The sequence below is a fragment of the Chionomys nivalis genome, chromosome 9 (genome assembly GCF_950005125.1).
Source record: "Chionomys nivalis chromosome 9, mChiNiv1.1, whole genome shotgun sequence".
In the NCBI taxonomy this organism is placed as follows: domain Eukaryota; kingdom Metazoa; phylum Chordata; class Mammalia; order Rodentia; family Cricetidae; genus Chionomys; species Chionomys nivalis.
In genome coordinates, this window is record NC_080094.1 from 13984248 (window position 1) to 14000489 (window position 16242).

The 16242-nt window shown below is 47.2% G+C and overlaps 2 protein-coding genes across 2 annotated transcripts in view; both read right to left on the reverse strand.

Moving 5' to 3' along the window:
* Positions 1-3540: 3540 nt before the first annotated feature.
* On the reverse strand, positions 3541-10564 carry Dbndd2 (dysbindin domain containing 2). Its single transcript, XM_057780702.1, has 5 exons — positions 10175-10564; positions 9864-9940; positions 8493-8639; positions 8162-8299; positions 3541-6921 (listed from the first exon to the last, which is right to left on the reverse strand). Exons 1-5 carry the CDS (start codon positions 10432-10434, stop codon positions 6722-6724), a joined length of 822 nt encoding a protein of 273 aa, XP_057636685.1. The 5' UTR covers positions 10435-10564; the 3' UTR covers positions 3541-6721.
* Positions 8500-16242, reverse strand: part of Sys1 (SYS1 golgi trafficking protein) — a 31512-nt gene continuing 23769 nt past the window's right edge. The window contains exon 4 of the mRNA XM_057780705.1: positions 8500-8639. Within this exon, the coding sequence (XP_057636688.1) occupies positions 8633-8639 (7 nt within the window). The 3' untranslated portion in view covers positions 8500-8632. The remainder of the gene's footprint in view (positions 8640-16242) is intronic.

Consider the following 16242-nt stretch of genomic DNA (forward strand, 5'->3'; position numbering starts at 1 on the left):
TGGGAACGGAACTCAGTGGTAGAGTGTCTAACATGCAGGAGACCTTGGGTTCATACCCAGCATAGCAGTGTGTGTTCAGAGGGAACCCCCAAACTTAAACATAACAACCTAAAGCCCCAGAAAAGCAGCTCGTGCATTTTCCTTGCCAGTCTATCTCCAGAACACATTCTAGAGGCAACCAGTGTTCTTGTAACAGCTTCATCTGTTCTAGCACTAAAAGTAAATGATATCATAATATAACTTTTGTCTGTTCTTTCTCAGAAGGAATGATTTTGCAACCACATCGTGGAGACGGAAAGCCTAGCTTCATCGGAGTTGGCTCTACATCGTCCTCTCATCTCCAGAGACAGGGATGTTTGGCCTCATGTTCCCATATGTTCCCATTGGTTATTGCCATGCAGTGCTAACATTGTGTAGATAAGCCAGTTTCTCCATTCTGTTGGTGGGCATTGGATTTCTGGCAGTTTTGGTTATAGTGGACAAGGTTGATTATAGTCTGTACAAGTTGCTTTGTAGATTTAGGTTTATCATGTCCCTTGGAAGAATAGTTAGGAACAATATGGGTGAATCAAAGAGAAAGTGTATGCTTAATTTTTAGTAAGAAACAGACCTTTCTCCAAAATCTGTCATTTTATTTGTCTATTAAAAATACTCAAAGTTATGGCCAGGCAGTGGTAGCCCATGCCTTTAATCCCAGCACTTGGAAGGCAGAGGCAGGTTGATCTCTGAGTTTGAGGCCAGCCTGGTCTACAGGAGTTTCAGGACAGCCAGGGCTATACAGAGAAACCCTGTCTCAAAAAACCCCAAGGTAAATAAATAAACAACATAAACAAACCAAAACCCAAGACTTCTGGTTGGTCCACATCCTACTAAACATTTGGTGTTTTTGGATTTTGGACCCAGCTATCTGGATGGTCTCACTGTGGGACTACTTTGCATTTTCCTCACTAGTGTTGAGCACCTGTTCATAGTCTTCATTCATTCATGTATCTTCTCTCATGAAAGATGTTACCTTTTGGTACACTTTTTAAAAATCTTTATTATTGTTCTGTAGCTGCTCCAATATGAAACTGATTTTTTTCCCACGTGTCCTCTAGGAAATACATTTATGACTCTTGGTTACGTCTCGCAGCTGTATTTCTAGGAAGAGCCCAAACTTGGTCTTAGGAAGGCCTACCTATCAAGATAGACTTCATCAAGGCTGTAGAGATGGCTCACTGGCTAAGAGCACTTAACTGCTCTTCAAGATACCTGAATTTGGTTACCAGCACCCACAATGGATGACTCACAACCACCTGTTAGTTCAATTCCAGATTCACTGCCTCTACCCTTTGAGGGCCCTTGAATTCATGTGCACACACCTGTTGCAGACACACACATACATATAATCAAAAATAAATTATTGAAAAGATGACCTCATTCTCCTACATCGAGAGTTTCTGATCCCACTAGACTTGCAGTAGTGGGGAGAGATTAGATGTCAGGTAAGGATTCAAAGCCCTAGTCCATCTAAGCACGAACAACCTAAGTGTCACTTTTCCTTAGCTGTAAACCCCACTTTTAGAGGGCTGGAGAGGCTTCGTGTTGGAAGCACTTGCAGCTCTTGAAGAAGACCTGAGTTCTGTTCCCAGCACCCACCCCAGCTGCCCCATAACTGCTTACTACTCCAGTTCTAGGGTATCTGGTGCCCTCTGTGTCTCCATGGATATACACACACAAATAAAAGGAACTTAAATTTAAAAACCTACCTCGTTTCAGGGTCATTGTCAACACGTTCGATATTAATAGCCAATGCTCTTCAAACAGCTCTGTAAGTTGAGGACTGATAAGTAAACTAAAGTATGGAAACTGAATTAATTTAAGTTCACAGTGAGTGATGGAGCCAGGAAAAGTGGCTACATTACCAGCATTCAAATATTTTCTTACAAAGGCAGCTGCCATCATGGTTATTTCATGCTGTTTCCTCCTGAAATTGTCCTCATCATCAAAGCCCACCCACCTCCTGTGAAGACTCCCTCCTGCAGCAAGCCTTAGTCATCTATGCAGTTGTAGTGTGGCCTTCACTATGTTCTGCTTCCATATCTGCAGCAGAACTTGTCTGTTCCTGGGAGAGCTCTTGGTCACCTTGGTACCATGCCAGCACATTGTAGGTATACTCAGTCGTCTACAAGAACGGTCAGACACGATCTCACAGTACTGTTGTCCTCACATTACCGAGCTGTTTGTAGGGTTCTGCACACTCCTGGGGACCGTTAACAGGGTAAGGTTTCAGGGACTCTCCTGACTTGGGATCCCTTCTGTTTCCTCCACAGCACAAAGTTCTGCAGAGACGAGTTTATTCTTCCCTCTTCAGAGTCTATCAGGATGTCTACCCAGTAAGCCTTGCAATAGAAAGAAGCCACAATGTGGCTTGGAAGACTGAACTCTGGGCTCCTTAATTTGGAGTTGGCTATAAATCGGCATGTTGTCTCCAAGGATACTGTGTAGCCCGAGGAAACAGTCAGCTGTAGATGAAGCCTCTGAAGGCTGGCCAGACCCCTGTGGTTTGGCAGAGGGAGAAGTCATTGTCCCAACCAGGAAGTGGTCTTGTGGTCCCACTGACCCTAGTCTTTTCCAGACAGAGCTGGGCTCATACTAACTCAACTGGACATTTCCCAGAGACTCACAAACAATTCTATTTCTCAAGAGTGCTATAGATCCCTCCCCCAAGAAGGCTCCTGCTCCAAACTCCACAATCTTAGCATTGTGTGTCTAGAGAACTAAAAGATTTATTGGAATGTTGATAGTAACCAAGCAAGTACAGCTTCTCATCCTTCACCCTGAATAGGGGTGGTCCCAAAAAGCTCTGTATAAGCTTAGGTGGGCTCAGAGGCCACAGTTCAAGAGAAGAATGGGCCCATCAAGAGAGGAAGCGGAGCTTTGCTATGTTCAAGGAAGGTTGGCACGGACAAGGATTGTTATCTATATACAGCAAAGTCATAGGCAACTTAGAGAAATTTTAGGATTTAACTTCAGGCGGGGTCCCTAGCTCAATTTAATAGATGGTATCAGCTTGAACCCAGAGACTTTTGGGCAGAAGGTATTTATGCTACAAGTTCATAGAGACAGGGGAAAGCTGAAGGGTTCTCTAGGTTCCTTGGAGATGCCACAAACTTCTCAGTATCCTTAGGGACAGTAACTTATAATGGCTTCCAGGGGGCGGGGGACAAAACTGTAAGCCAAGTATCACCTAGCCTGAAGAGCTTTGGGATTTAGGCTAAAGTCACCGATCCTGCAGGTAGTGTTGTGATATATGAAGGGAGGAAAGCCTAACGACTTATGAGAAATGAACTAGGGAGCCTTAAGGCCTGGTCCTGAAGTTTCTTTCATCCAACATTTCCTGGGCAAGTCTGTCCTCACTATGGTTTCACTTCCCACCCATGTATTAATTCATATTTGTATGTTTATTTTTCATTCTAATCCTTTTGCCCAATTCCACACTTACCACTCCAGGTGCCTGCTTATCATGTTGTCTTGGATGTATCAAAAACACAAACTCAATACATCTAAAACAAATTTATTACAACCTCCAGTCCAAACCTACAGGATGAGATACAAACAATGCTGGTTGGTACCTTTGTCCTCTGTTTCCAGATTGGCTTCTGAAGTCTCCTCAATCCTCCACCTTGCTCTACCCCATCACTTCTACCCTGGCTCCTAGCTCTCCTTTAGGTGAATGCAATCTTCTGGTTTCCAGGCAATTGATCCCTTCCAATCAGTATGCCACAAGGGGCTGTTAGCACTTCTTTCTTCCCTAGCTTATTCCTACTTGTTATTCAGACCTCAGCGCCAATGTCGCTTCCTCAAGGGAGACTCCCTGGTGACCTCTCTGAAGAAGCTGGCTGCTTTGCAGCTCTAGTCATGGCTGCAAATTTACACTTGGGCTCCATTACACTGAGCTCCAGGACAGAACCGACTTTTTCTTTTCCTTTCTGTCCAGTACTGTATTTGTGTTTACACTTGTTAAATACCAGTACGTAATGTTTATGGAACGATTATTGTCAGTTTGTTTACACCCTGCTCCAGCCTAAGTAACCACTGCCTACTGGACTACCATTTTTGCTTTCATGCATTACTGCATTGTTATTTGTCTGTCTAGAGTCCACCTCCTCCAGCATATTCTCTAAACTGCAGTCAGAAGTACCTTTTTAAACATGCGAGTCCAACTGATGAACTAGCTTACCTCCATCTTAAGCTTGAAAGCCATCTTATAGTAAAGACAAATTAGGTTCATTCCTGTTTATGATTAAACCTGTTGCTCAAGAATTGGGCTATGTCCCACCTGTAACCTTTACTACAAATGACTACCTATATTGCCTTTTCCAGGAACTGGCAATCATGTCTTTGTTAAAAAAAAGTTGTTAATGACTATTTTGCAACCCTACCTTTGTTTCAAAAGGTTACAATGACCACCTGTTGCTATGATTACCTTGTTATGGTCTGCTTCTGTAACCACACCTATTTCCCCTGTCAAATCCCCTATTTGGAAACCTCCTACCCCTGAGCTATAAAAATCTTATCTTCCCCATTTCCAATACTGATCTCTGGAACCCTGCCTCATGGAGGAAGACAGTCTGTGTACATAAATAAAAAAGCTTGCTTTAATTGTTTGCTTTAATTAATTTGGCTGTGATAATTTGGGTCAGTGGTCTTTCTCCTCACATCTTTGAGATTTAACACAACCACTTCTTTTTTAAAAAATATTTATTTATTTATTTAGTATACAATATATGCCTTCAGGCCAGAAGAGGGCACCTGACCTCATTATAGATGGTTGTGAGCCACCATGTGGTTGCTGGGAATTGAACTCAGGACCTTTGGAATAGCAGGCAATTCTCTTAACCACTGAGCCATCTCTCCAGCCTCTAACACAACCACTTCTAATCCTTCATTATTCCCAATAAACTCCAAACTCTAACAGGATGACCTCTTACCACGTAAACCACTAATGACTGCTATCCTCTTGGCTCCTTAGTAGCAAAACCCTGACCAGTCAAGACAGCAGTTTGGCCTATAAGAAGGGATGTCTCCCCGCTGGATGTGTTTCTCAGAGATGTCGGGTAGTACTGGAATCCGATGCACTGGCAATTCAGTGATTTGAAAGGGTTACTGTCTTTCCAAAAGCTAGAATTTCCTCTTCTAGAAAATGCTGTGTCAAGTGTCTATAAAATGTCTAAAATGAAACATTTTCTGTTACAAAATTCTGGGCAATGAAACCAAGTGGGTACCATTTCTTATAGCTCCAGGTGAGAACAGACCCCAGGCTGTGTCCTTTGTGCCCACTCCCCACGTTTTCTCTTGTTTTCTGCAATTTCACAGCCATGCCGGCTGATGCTTTGTCAGCCATCCTAAATACAAGGTATGGGCAAAAACTGATGTCATGTGCCTTGGATGGCTAAGGAAAACAACCCAAAAGTAGCTTGGTACTCAGTTACCACAGAGCTTCCCCATGGCCCTGTATTTTGGACTTCTTTAGTATGAGGAAATAAATTTGTATCTTAAGTCATGATCTTTTACTAGCTGTCAAACTGAAACCTAATACAGGCTTCGAAGCATTTCACAATCTGACCTCTGTCAAGTTTACCTCTCCCTGTATATTTTCAAATCCAACAATTAACCCAAACGAAATGCTTCTTAGCTCTTTACACTCGGTCTCTTCAGCCTCCTCCTCCTTTTTTTTGTTTCCTTAATTTTATTTTTTTATTTTTTGAAACAGGGTCTCACGAAACACAGACTGGTCTCAAATATGCTATGAAACCAAAGCTGTTCCTGAACCCGATACTCCTGCCTCACCCCTCTCTTGTGAGATTATACGGAGGAGCCCCCACACCTTTCCACTTAGTGTTTACAAGCTGCAGCTTCTCCCTGGATAGGATCCCTCTCCCTCTGCCCAGCTTGGCTACTCCTGACTGTCCTTCAGATCTCTGCTTAGGAAATCATTCCTTCAGTTTTGTTTCCTAATACCAGAGGAGAACTTGATCATACTACTTACTATATTGTGAATTATATTTACCTGGTTTTCTCCACCACAGACACTAAACTCTGTGAAAACAGGAAAGTGCTTCATCTCATCAGAACTCTATTTCAAATGCCTTGCAGAGATAAAGTCTTAATTAAGTATTTCTTGACTAAATGGAGTAAATGAATGATGGAGATATGGCACCAGTTAGTTAAGGATGGCAGGCCTTTGCAATATGAAGAATAAGGTGAAAAGAGTGGTATATTATAGTTTATTATTTATAGTTTATTATTTATACTATATCCTGTTCCAAAAAGGACTTAAAGAGGCAGGACTACTGCAGTACAACCTCACAGAGTGGCAAGTGGAACTCCTCAGACCTTCCCCTCAAAGACACTGACTTAGGAGACTCTAGTGCAAGACTACAGGTCATTTGGGGGCAGGAGGGATACTAAGAAAGCAGTGGTATCTTGTCCTACCTCATCTTCCAGCTTCTCATTTGGAAGTCCTACCTCAGGAGAAAAACACTGGTGGGAGGGTTGCAGCAGGAGAAAGTTAGCAGAAGCAGGAAAGGCTAATTCTCAGGTACAGTATCCACCGTCCTTTACCCCTCTGGTGCTGACGGCAAGTAAAGGGTCAGGTCTTCTCCAGGTGCTCTGCTGGGCCTGGGATCTCCTCTCCACGGAGAATGGCCAGATAGATCAGTCTTCAAGAGGCCCACTGCTAGCTGCAGGGTCCAGGCTCTGCCCCTCCATCACCCCCATCCTCCTCATCTGACTGTGCCAAGGGGGTGTCTGCTCCCCCTTCACTTGGATTTGGACTGCGCATATTGGATGAGTCAGAGGACAAGGAGGAGGTCCGGGATGTAGTCCTGTCTGGCGTGGGTACCGGCAGGCTCAGCTCCTCTGGATGGCTGTCCACTCCTACCCAGAGAGAAGGGCTGGTCAGGGCCACACACAGGGCTTTAGAGAACTCAGGGATGTATCTGGCCAGGGAAACCGAAGTGTAGAGAAGAGTGGGCACCTGTCCAGAATGAACTTTCCCAGTCAGCAAGGGGCCAGGATTAGGACTGCCAGCCCCTTCCATACCATTATACTATCTTGTGTGCTGGAGTCAATCAAGAGCTCAGGCTCTACCTCACTGTGTCCTGAGCAGCTGCAGGCAAGTCATTTCCCCTCAGTTCCTGCTGTGAGAAGGACACCTCCATTTCTAAGTTTTTAGAGTAAAACCTCAAGAATGCATATCAAGCATCTGAGGCCATCAGGAAATACTAGCAATTTGTTTCTTTCAGACAGAGTCTTGCTCTGCAGCTGGTCTCAAGCTCACAATCATCCTCCTCTGTTTCTGAACTTGTGATGAGAGGGAGCTAGCCGTCTCAGGAGCACGTTCCAGGGCTTGGAGCCAGAGACAGGGTTTGAATACCAGCGTTTCCACTTTCCGCCTATGTGACTGAACTTTTCTGAGACTAATTTTCTTTTCTTTTTCTTTTTTTTTTTTTTCGGTGCTAGAATCAAACTCAGGACCTTGCACTTGCCAGGCAAGCATACTGTGTATACTGTGTTTCTGAACTCAATCCCTAGCCTCTAATTTTGAGACAGGGTCTCTGTGTAGCCCTGGCTGTCCTGGAACTCACTCTGTAGACCAGGCTGGCTATGAATTCAGAGATCTACCTGCCTCTGCCTCCTAGTGCTGGGATAAAGGGCGTGCACCACCACTGCCCAGTTTCTAACTTCCTTCTTTATGAAATGAAGAGTCTACTCTGTCCTCCGTGTCCTCATAGAATGCTGTAAGGATCAAGAAAAAAATACATGAAGTACTTTAGCACAGTATTAAGAACCCAGGAAATTGGTAAAATTTAGTATTATGACTAAAATTGCTTAGGTTGTCTAACATGATCATTATGTTTTATATTATTTTAACTACGGTAATTTCATGAATTTCACAAATATAAAAATCTGAATGCTGAAGTAGTTAGCTATTACTAGACCAGTTCCCCCTGAGTCAGCTTCCCTAAATCAGAACAGCCAGTCGTTTCTCTAGCAGAGACACATTTCCAACTTCTACTTAAGATTCACCCCTCGCTCAGACTTGCGCTCTCATTTCTGGGCCCAAACATCCAGCCCTGGCTATATGGTCCCTAGTTCCCTAAGCAGAGAGGCATACCAGACATCTGGGGGGTTGGTGGAGAGTCCTCACACGGCAAGAACACATCTGCTCCATCCTGATCGGCAAGGTCAATAAATTCCACCTGCTCCAGTGTGTCCACATTCACTTCCATAGACGAGATGCTACCTATGGGGGCTGCAGACAAGAGGGTGGAGGGCAGGCAGATCAGGCTGAAGCTGAGAGGACAGTCAGATATGCCTGCAAGATCTCCATTTCAGAGTTTACTGGGTCACAAAAACAGGAAGGGAGATGGCCCCCAAGATTTGAGAGCCACAAGGACATCTTCCCCAACCCACCCTAATTCTATTCCTCAGGACTTGAAACTCACGTCTTTGGGACTCGAGATGCAGATGGGACAAGGGGAAAACAAACTCTGTCTCTGGCTGCAAAATGTCTTCGAAGAATTTCTGCCGCTCCCTGAGACGTAGCTGCTGGCGTTCCAAGGCTGCTCGTGGATTCGGGTCCATGTCAGCTCCTGCGGGGTAAAGGAGTAAAACAGTTGTGGGGACGAGAGAGAAAAAAGTGGGTGCCTAGGCTTAAGGAGCCCCACGACAGCCAGCATCCCGGCCTCTGCTTCCAGTCTGGACAGCTCTGGCCTTGGCAGCCTCTTTCCCTTCTGTGAGACAAAACTCATCCCACAAACTTCAAGTCTCTATAGCGAAAGGGCTGGTCCTGGTTCCACAAAGGGGATGTCAGTTCCAGGCACGGCAAGAGCCTGCTGCTAATCAAGGCTGCCAATGGCTGTCCAACTGCCTATAATGCCCTTCTGAGAGGCTGGGAGGGGCTGGCCATTTCAAGGACCCAGCTCCCCTCAAAAAGCCAGGGAAGAACGGGGTGAGATGGGAAGTACAGGTTGCTGCAGCTCTGGTTCTTCCCACCCCTTCAAATCCCAAAGAAAGACTCTAGCAACGTTCCTCCCCCACACTTCTCTTTCTCTTCACACACACCATCACCATGATCCTCGTCACATCCAAATCCTTTCTCTGAAGTCAAAGACCTAACTCCCTGACTTGCCTCTGCCCTAAAAACCATCTTTCTGGCCCAGGCTTCCACCTGAAGGCATTACCCTACCTACTTGAGCACTACACGACAATACTGTGAAGGGGAGCTGTCTAGAGAACTGGCCACCTTTCCTCTAACTCTAAGACTTGTTTCCCTCCTCTTACACATCTGTGTGGCTTACCTCCCCTGCTAGCAAGTACCAATTAGAAAGGTGGGGCCTGGGTACAGTTCAGACCAGGCCTCTATGTTCCCAGTGCCGAATTTCTCCGAACACCAGAGCCCTGTGCATTCATTCTCATTCCTGGCACACTGCTCTGAACCCATCACCAGGAGCAGGGAAATTTCTAGGGTGAGAACCAAACTGTCATCCTCCAAAAACCCCATCTGGGCACAGTGCATCCCAGCTCTTGGCCAGTTCTTCAAGCACTGGGGTAGCTCACAAGGGACCCGAAACTAAAGAGCCAGGCAGGGGCAAGGAAGTGCGGGAGCTGTTGTGGCCCAGTGGCCACGGAGAACGGAGACGCTGACGCGGACTCCAGAGAAAGACTCTTAGAGCTGCCGCCCAGGTCACACGCTAAAAATACCCAGGGCCCCAGGGGCGGTCTGCGGAGCTGCGGGGAGGGGGGAGAGCTTCCGCGGACCGGGGCCACCCGGACGTCTCTCCTCGCCGCCCCCCCCCCCAACGCTGTGGTCTTACCAGGTTGAAGAGATTGCCCACCAGCGGCCGCGGAGCCGAGACCTGGTGCTAGGTAGTTGTTTATGCGACCATAGGTACTGGGAAGAGTGGAGATTTGGAGAAGGGCGTCTGAGACCCAGGCAGGAGCCAGGAAAATGGAGAACGCCCTCTGCCCCAGCCCCACCCGCGCCCGAGGAGGCAAGAGGCAAAGAATTCCCTAAAAGGGGACCGGCGCGTGGGCGAAGACGGGGCGGGCAGAGGAGGGCGCCCCGCGTTCCCGTGCTGCGTGGCCCCCGTCCGCCCGCACCTGAGCCCAGCCCGTGTACCCCTACCTGCAGCGCCCGCGCCCCGCTGGCTCACTGGAAGCGCTCCCGACAAGCGGCAGCGGGGGCGTGGGAGCGATCAGCGCCGGCCGGGTGGGGCTATGCCTGCGGGGCTCCCTGGGGACCGGCGGCCCTGGGAGTCGGGAACGAGGAAGAGGCGGGAGGCGGAAGTGGGGGTGGGGCGGGCACTCGGGGCCGGCGGCGGCGGGCAGCCCCTCCGAACGCCGCGACCCGGACTTGCGGGGCGGGCGAAAAGTTCCCGGACGCATCCCTCCTTGCTCTGGCGGCCGCGGGCGCCCGCGCGGGGCTGCGCGCGCCCCGAAGCACTTGCGGCACCCCCGCCCAGCGCGCAGCGGCGGCGGGCACACGCGCCGGCTCCGGCCCACGCACACTTGATGCGCTCCGACTTGCGAGCAGCGCCCACGCAACGACCACGCGCACGCACCCGTTGCCCGCCTCTCCGCACCTCGAACACCCTGGCCACGCTTACGCGCGTCCTTCTCTAGGAGGTGCGGGATGCGAAAGCAAGGGTCTGCTGCCTCCTGATGAGACAGGTGCATTGCGGTTGACGACCCCTGGGCCTTGGATTCCCTCAGCTGGGTCCAGGAGCACACCAGCCGCCGCCCTACCGGTCAGCGCACTGGGCGGGTCAGGGCTGGAGGGGACGAGCCGGTGCCGCACCCTACACGCCGGCCGGGAGCCAACACCTCGAGGTGTTAGCAGGGACGCCAGATGTTTGGCCTGGCGTGGGTGGGCAGTCCAGATGGAAACTGCCCCCTTCGCAGCTAAGACCAGTGCTAGCGGTGTCCAGTATAGCAGCTTCTGGATCAAGACTCCGTTCCCATTCTCCCCCCACCACCACCACCACCTATTCCCTTGCTTTCTGGCCCCTGAAAGCAGTGTTGGGATAGGCCACAGACTGTGTGTGTGTTCTATTACAAATCTGTGTTGGGGTCAAGCTGTCTGCAAGCCATCCTTGGCATCTTCCTCTCCTTTGAGGCCCATATAAAAATAAACCTCCATTTCATGTCATTTCTGTTTCCTAAGTATCTTTCCAATCCACCATTCCTGTTTCCACCACTCTCTTGGCTTCGGCTCCTACTGTAGTAGCCTCCATCAGGTTTTCCTGTGCCCTCTCTAAGTTTAGCTACAGTCTTCACAACAGCAGTCAGCTTGGGCAGTTCAGAGCTCAAGTGTCGTCCTTTGTCAGAATAAAATCTATGCTCGGCTATTGTAACTCAGTTCTCTCTCCTCTCCTCTCCTCTCCTCCCCTCCCCTCCCCTCCCCTCCTCCCATCCCCTCCCTTCCCCTCCACTCCTCTCTCTCTAGGGTTTCTTTGTTTAGTCCTGCTGTCCTTGAACACAAGAGATCCTTCTGCCTCTGCCTCCCAAGTGTGCACCAAGCTCAGCTTCAAAGTGAAGTCTTGAAAAGCAGGGAAGGGGATGGGCACGTGCAAAGGGATGGCCTTGAGAACTGCGGGGCACTTCCCTTGCACTTCCCCTGCAGATCGGACTCCAGCAACGCTCAGGCACTGACTCCTCTGTGTAAGTAGGTGAGAACCACCCTGGGAGGTAACTACAGCAGGCCACTTTCCCCTTCGGAAGAGTGGAAATAGTTTATGGAAGTGAGTTCAGTGGCTAAGATTACTGGATTGTGGCCAGGCCCCTTCTTGAAGCTTCTGGCCACCTAGGCAAACAGCTGATCCTTGATCCTGTCTATTAACTTGGAATAATTGATTCCCCTCTTATAATTCATACAAAATGCTTAGTGTAGGACTCTGGATACAATGGAAATGCTCCGTAAACCTTAGCTCTCTTGGTTGTGATGGGTTCTGAGAAAGGGAAAGAACTGCATTCTACAGTGAACTTGTGTCAGGGTAGGGATGGAGTCCTAATTGTCAGAACTACCTATGGGAGTTACTGGCTTCAGACGCTACTTTAAGTGCTTTACATATACTAACCCTTAATTCTCTGGGGTAAAGACTGTTATGTCTCCTTCCCTACGGAGAGGGGGAGGGGCTGTTCAAGGTCCTACAGCTAGTCTGTGACTGGGCTGGATTTGGAACTTGGGCAGGCTACCTCCCGAGACGGCTATCACCGCAGCTGGCAGCATGTTCTTTTATCCTGTTGTAATTTTCATTTTTCAAGAAACATTTTAGTAAGTTCGAGTCTTATTTCTTATTAATGGATGAGGTAGATACCTGGTCTCATTTTCTACCACAGAAAAATAAGTCCACGTCTAGAGTACAGGGGCTGGAGTTCAGCTCCCAAGGTCACATATCACCATCTCCCACCCCTGCCCTATTTTCAAACTCATCTCTGGAAAAAGGACTCCAAGGACTCTCTTTTCCTTCCTTCCTTCCTTCCTTCCTTCCTTCCTTCCTTCCTTCCTTCCTTCCTCCCTCCCTCCCTCCCTCCCTCCCTCCCTCCCTCCCTTCCTTCCTTCCACTAGTCAGTGCAGTACTGAAGGGGGTATAATAAAACAGGAGTCCATCTGTAACTGATTGTGAACCATCAACTGACCACAGATTATTTTCAATCAAAGATGATGAAAGACTATGGATGTCTGTTCCTTCTTGTTGCCAGATACTTGCCAAAAACTCTTTGGAAGAGTGGGACATCCAATCTGAAATTAATTCAGTGAGCTACACTGGAAATGTCATCAAGAAGAATGATCCAGGCTGACAAGGAACGGAATGGCCAAGAGAGATGAAAAGAACAGCAAAAAGTAGACGGCTGGATACTCCGGCTTCCAGCTGAGACGCAGGCAGCAGGGAGAGCATTACCACGCTAATAACAATTCGGAAAACTTGGACGGGCTCCAGAGCTTTTGTCAACCTTCAGAGAATCCAGGTTGCAAAGCAAGTAATTAATGTGAATTCTAAAGGACAGGAGTCTCTAGGAAGACATAGAATTAAGCACTGATTTACTTCTGAGGGGGAATGAAATCTCCATGCATGAAGGGAAGGAGAATTAGAAGAACTAGCTAAAATGTTTATTGAACTGTTGGCGGCCCACTGTGGCTCGGACAGGAGCAGAATCTGTGGGATTCCAGATGACAGAAGAGCGGAGAGACAACTCAGTCCCTTACACTGGCCTAGCACAAGACAGAAATTTCAAGGCACAGAGAACACTGTGCTTAGTGCCTAGCATCCTGTGTCCAGAGATAGGTACACACATGGAAGCATATCCTTAAAAACTTCAATTCCAGCACTTGGGAGGCAGAGGCAGGAGGATCTCTGAGTTCGAGGCCACCCTGGTCTACAGAGTGAGTTCTAGGGCAGCCAGGGCTACACAGAGAAACCCTTTCTAGAAAAAACAAAAACAACAACAGCAACAAAAATCCCTTGTCAGGAGTCAAAGTAATGAGGAGGCCCAGATGCTGTAGCTATCAAACAGAAAATTTAAGAGAATGATGATTCATGGAAAGGTCTCATGGAAAATATAGACAACGTAAATGAGCAGAATTTTAGCAGAGCAAGAAACTATCACACGTCATATTCAACACTAGAAACAGACGTGCTCCGGATTTGAAGAACACCTCTGACTCATCAATAAGCTCAGCACAGCTAAGGAAGAAATTAGTGGTCTTGAAGACTATTCAACAGAGGCTACTTAAGCTGAAACAGATAAAACGAGTTCAGCAGAACCACAACTAGGGCTGGGGATGCCACTCGGTAGATAGAGTGCCTGCTGCCCGCCTTATGTGTGCAGGGTCTTGAGTTTCATTGCCTGCACTGTGTGAAAGCCGGGCCTGGTACCCTGTACCTAAAATCTCAACACTTTGAAGGTGGGCACAGAAGATCAGAAGGTCACCCTTTGTTTGCATAGTGATTTTGAGGCTAGCTTGGGCTACAAGAAACTTTACCTCAAAAAAAAAAAAAAGATAATTGCATGTCTAGAGTAAAAAATGATGTAGGCCGGGTATGTTGCCACAGGTCTTTAATTTCAGAATTCTGGAGGCAGAAGCAGGTCAATCTCTGAGTTGGAAGCCACCCTGGTCTACAGAGTTAGTTCCAGGAGAGCCAGGGCTACACAGAGAAACCTTGTCTTGAAAAACAAAAATAAAACAGAACCAAAGAAACAAATGAAAATATTTAGGGTTATAAATAACAAGCTAATGGAGTCAGTGTTAAATTGTTAAAGTGTAGGAATAGACAACTGGTTTGTCTCACTATTGCTCTCTGTGTGTGCGAGCGCATGTGTACATGCGAGAATACAAGTGTGTACAAGTGTTCTTGCTGGGGCTGGAGAGATGGCTCAGTGGTTAAGAGCATTGCCTGCTCTTCCAAAGATCCTGAGTTCAATTCCCAGCAACCACATGGTGGCTCACAATCATCTGTAATGAGGTCTGGTGCCCTCTTCTGGCCTGCTGACATACACACAGACAGAATATTGTATACATAATAAATAAATAAATATCTTTAAAAAGAAAAACAAAAAAACAAGTGTTCTTGCTGGTGTGTGCTTGTGTGGCCAGAGGTATCTTCCTCCATCACTTCACCTTATTTTTTAGAGAGGATCTCCTCTCTTGGCCTGGATCTCACACACTGGCTAGCCTGACTGGCCAGGGTGCCCCAGGAATCCACTTGTGGCAGCCCTTCCCTGCCGCCAGCTGTCGGGGTAGACTCTGGCCGCTACACCTGGCTTTCTCGTGGTGCTGTGGATCCACACTCGGCTGCTCATGCTTGCACAGCAGGTACTTTCTTGGCTGAGCCATCTTTCCAGCACCTCACTATCACAGTTTTACTATCTGTGTCCTATAAACATCAGATTGTATACCTTAATTATATTCAATACAATTTCAAAAATTGCCTGTTGAACATTTTAAACATAGATTACCACTAAAAACTAATGTTGTCACCCTCCTTGGGCCTCTTGTTTGAGCCTGCCCTCATGAGTACGTCAGATTCCAAAGGCCCTGACTCTTGACTGTCAGGACCCAACTTAAAGTCTAGAATTATTCCTGTGCTTCTTTTTGTCTGTTTGTTTGTTGTTTTGATTTATTTGTTTGTTTTTTGAGACAGGGTTTCTCTGTGTAGCCTGAATGTCCTACAACTCACTTTGGAGACCAGGCTGGCCTCAAATTCACATAGATCCTCCTGCCTGTCTCCTGAGTGCTGAGACTAAAGGCACATACCACCACACCTGGCTTCCTCATACTTTTTTTTTTTTTTTTTTTTTTTTTTTTGGTTTTTCAAGACAGGGTTTCTCTGTGGTTTTGGAGCCTGTCCTGGAACTAGCTCTTGTAGACCGGGCTGGTCTCGAACTCACAGAGATCCGCCTGCCTCTGCCTCCCGAGTGCTGGGATTAAAGGCGTGCGCCACCACTGCCCGGCTTCCTCATACATTTTTAAAAATTTATTAAGTGTTAGGTTTTCACGAGACTCACTTTGAGTTAATTTTTATAAATAAGATCTGGATTAAAGTTCACTTGCATTCGGCACAACTACTTCAATACAATTTACTGCAAAGACGATCTTTTCCGGCTGAATGTGTTCCACAGTGCCTTTCTAACACTGCACAGCTAGCTGCACAGGAACACTTCAAATCAGAGATCCTGCAACTTCCAAAGTCATGGCGCGTTGGCCTTTCCTCATATATTTTAAAATAAGTTAGACTGTTGATTTCTATGCAGAATTCCAGTAGGATTTTGATTCTGTTCTGTTTGTCTTGTGAGCATGTTCTGTAATACAGTTCTAGCCATCCTGGAAGTTATGGCAATCCTCCTGCCTCTGCCCCCAGACTTCAGAATTCTAGGTGTGTGCCATCACACCCTGCTGTGGACTCTGCTCTTGAACTCTGTTCTCAGCTACCCCACCTTTGTGTGTATTCAGTCCCAAATGAGGTGTTTTCAACCTCTACAGCCAATAGACTTGGGCAGTTTGGGGGCCTTTCCTCACCGTTTAAAAATGTTATTTATTTATTCTAAAGGTTTATTTATTTATATATAGTCTTCTGTGTGCATGTATGCTTGCATACCAGAAAAGGGCACCAGATCTCATTATAGACGGTTGTGAGCCACCATGTAGTTACTGGGAATTGAACTCAGGACCTTTGGAAGAGCAACTAGTGCTCT

What these genes read in the sequence shown, in the direction of transcription:
- Dbndd2 (XM_057780702.1), bottom strand. Translation starts at nt 10,434, where the DNA reads ATGCGTCCGGGAACTTTTCGCCCGCCCCGCAAGTCCGGGTCGCGGCGT. An exon ending in GCGGGGCGCGGGCGCTGCAG is followed by an intron (nt 9,941 to 10,174) that starts GTAGGGGTACAC and finishes CACTCTTCCCAG; the next exon opens with TACCTATGGTCGCATAAACA. An exon ending in ACCAACCCCCCAGATGTCTG is followed by an intron (nt 6,922 to 8,161) that starts GTATGCCTCTCT and finishes CTCTCTGGGTAG; the next exon opens with GAGTGGACAGCCATCCAGAG.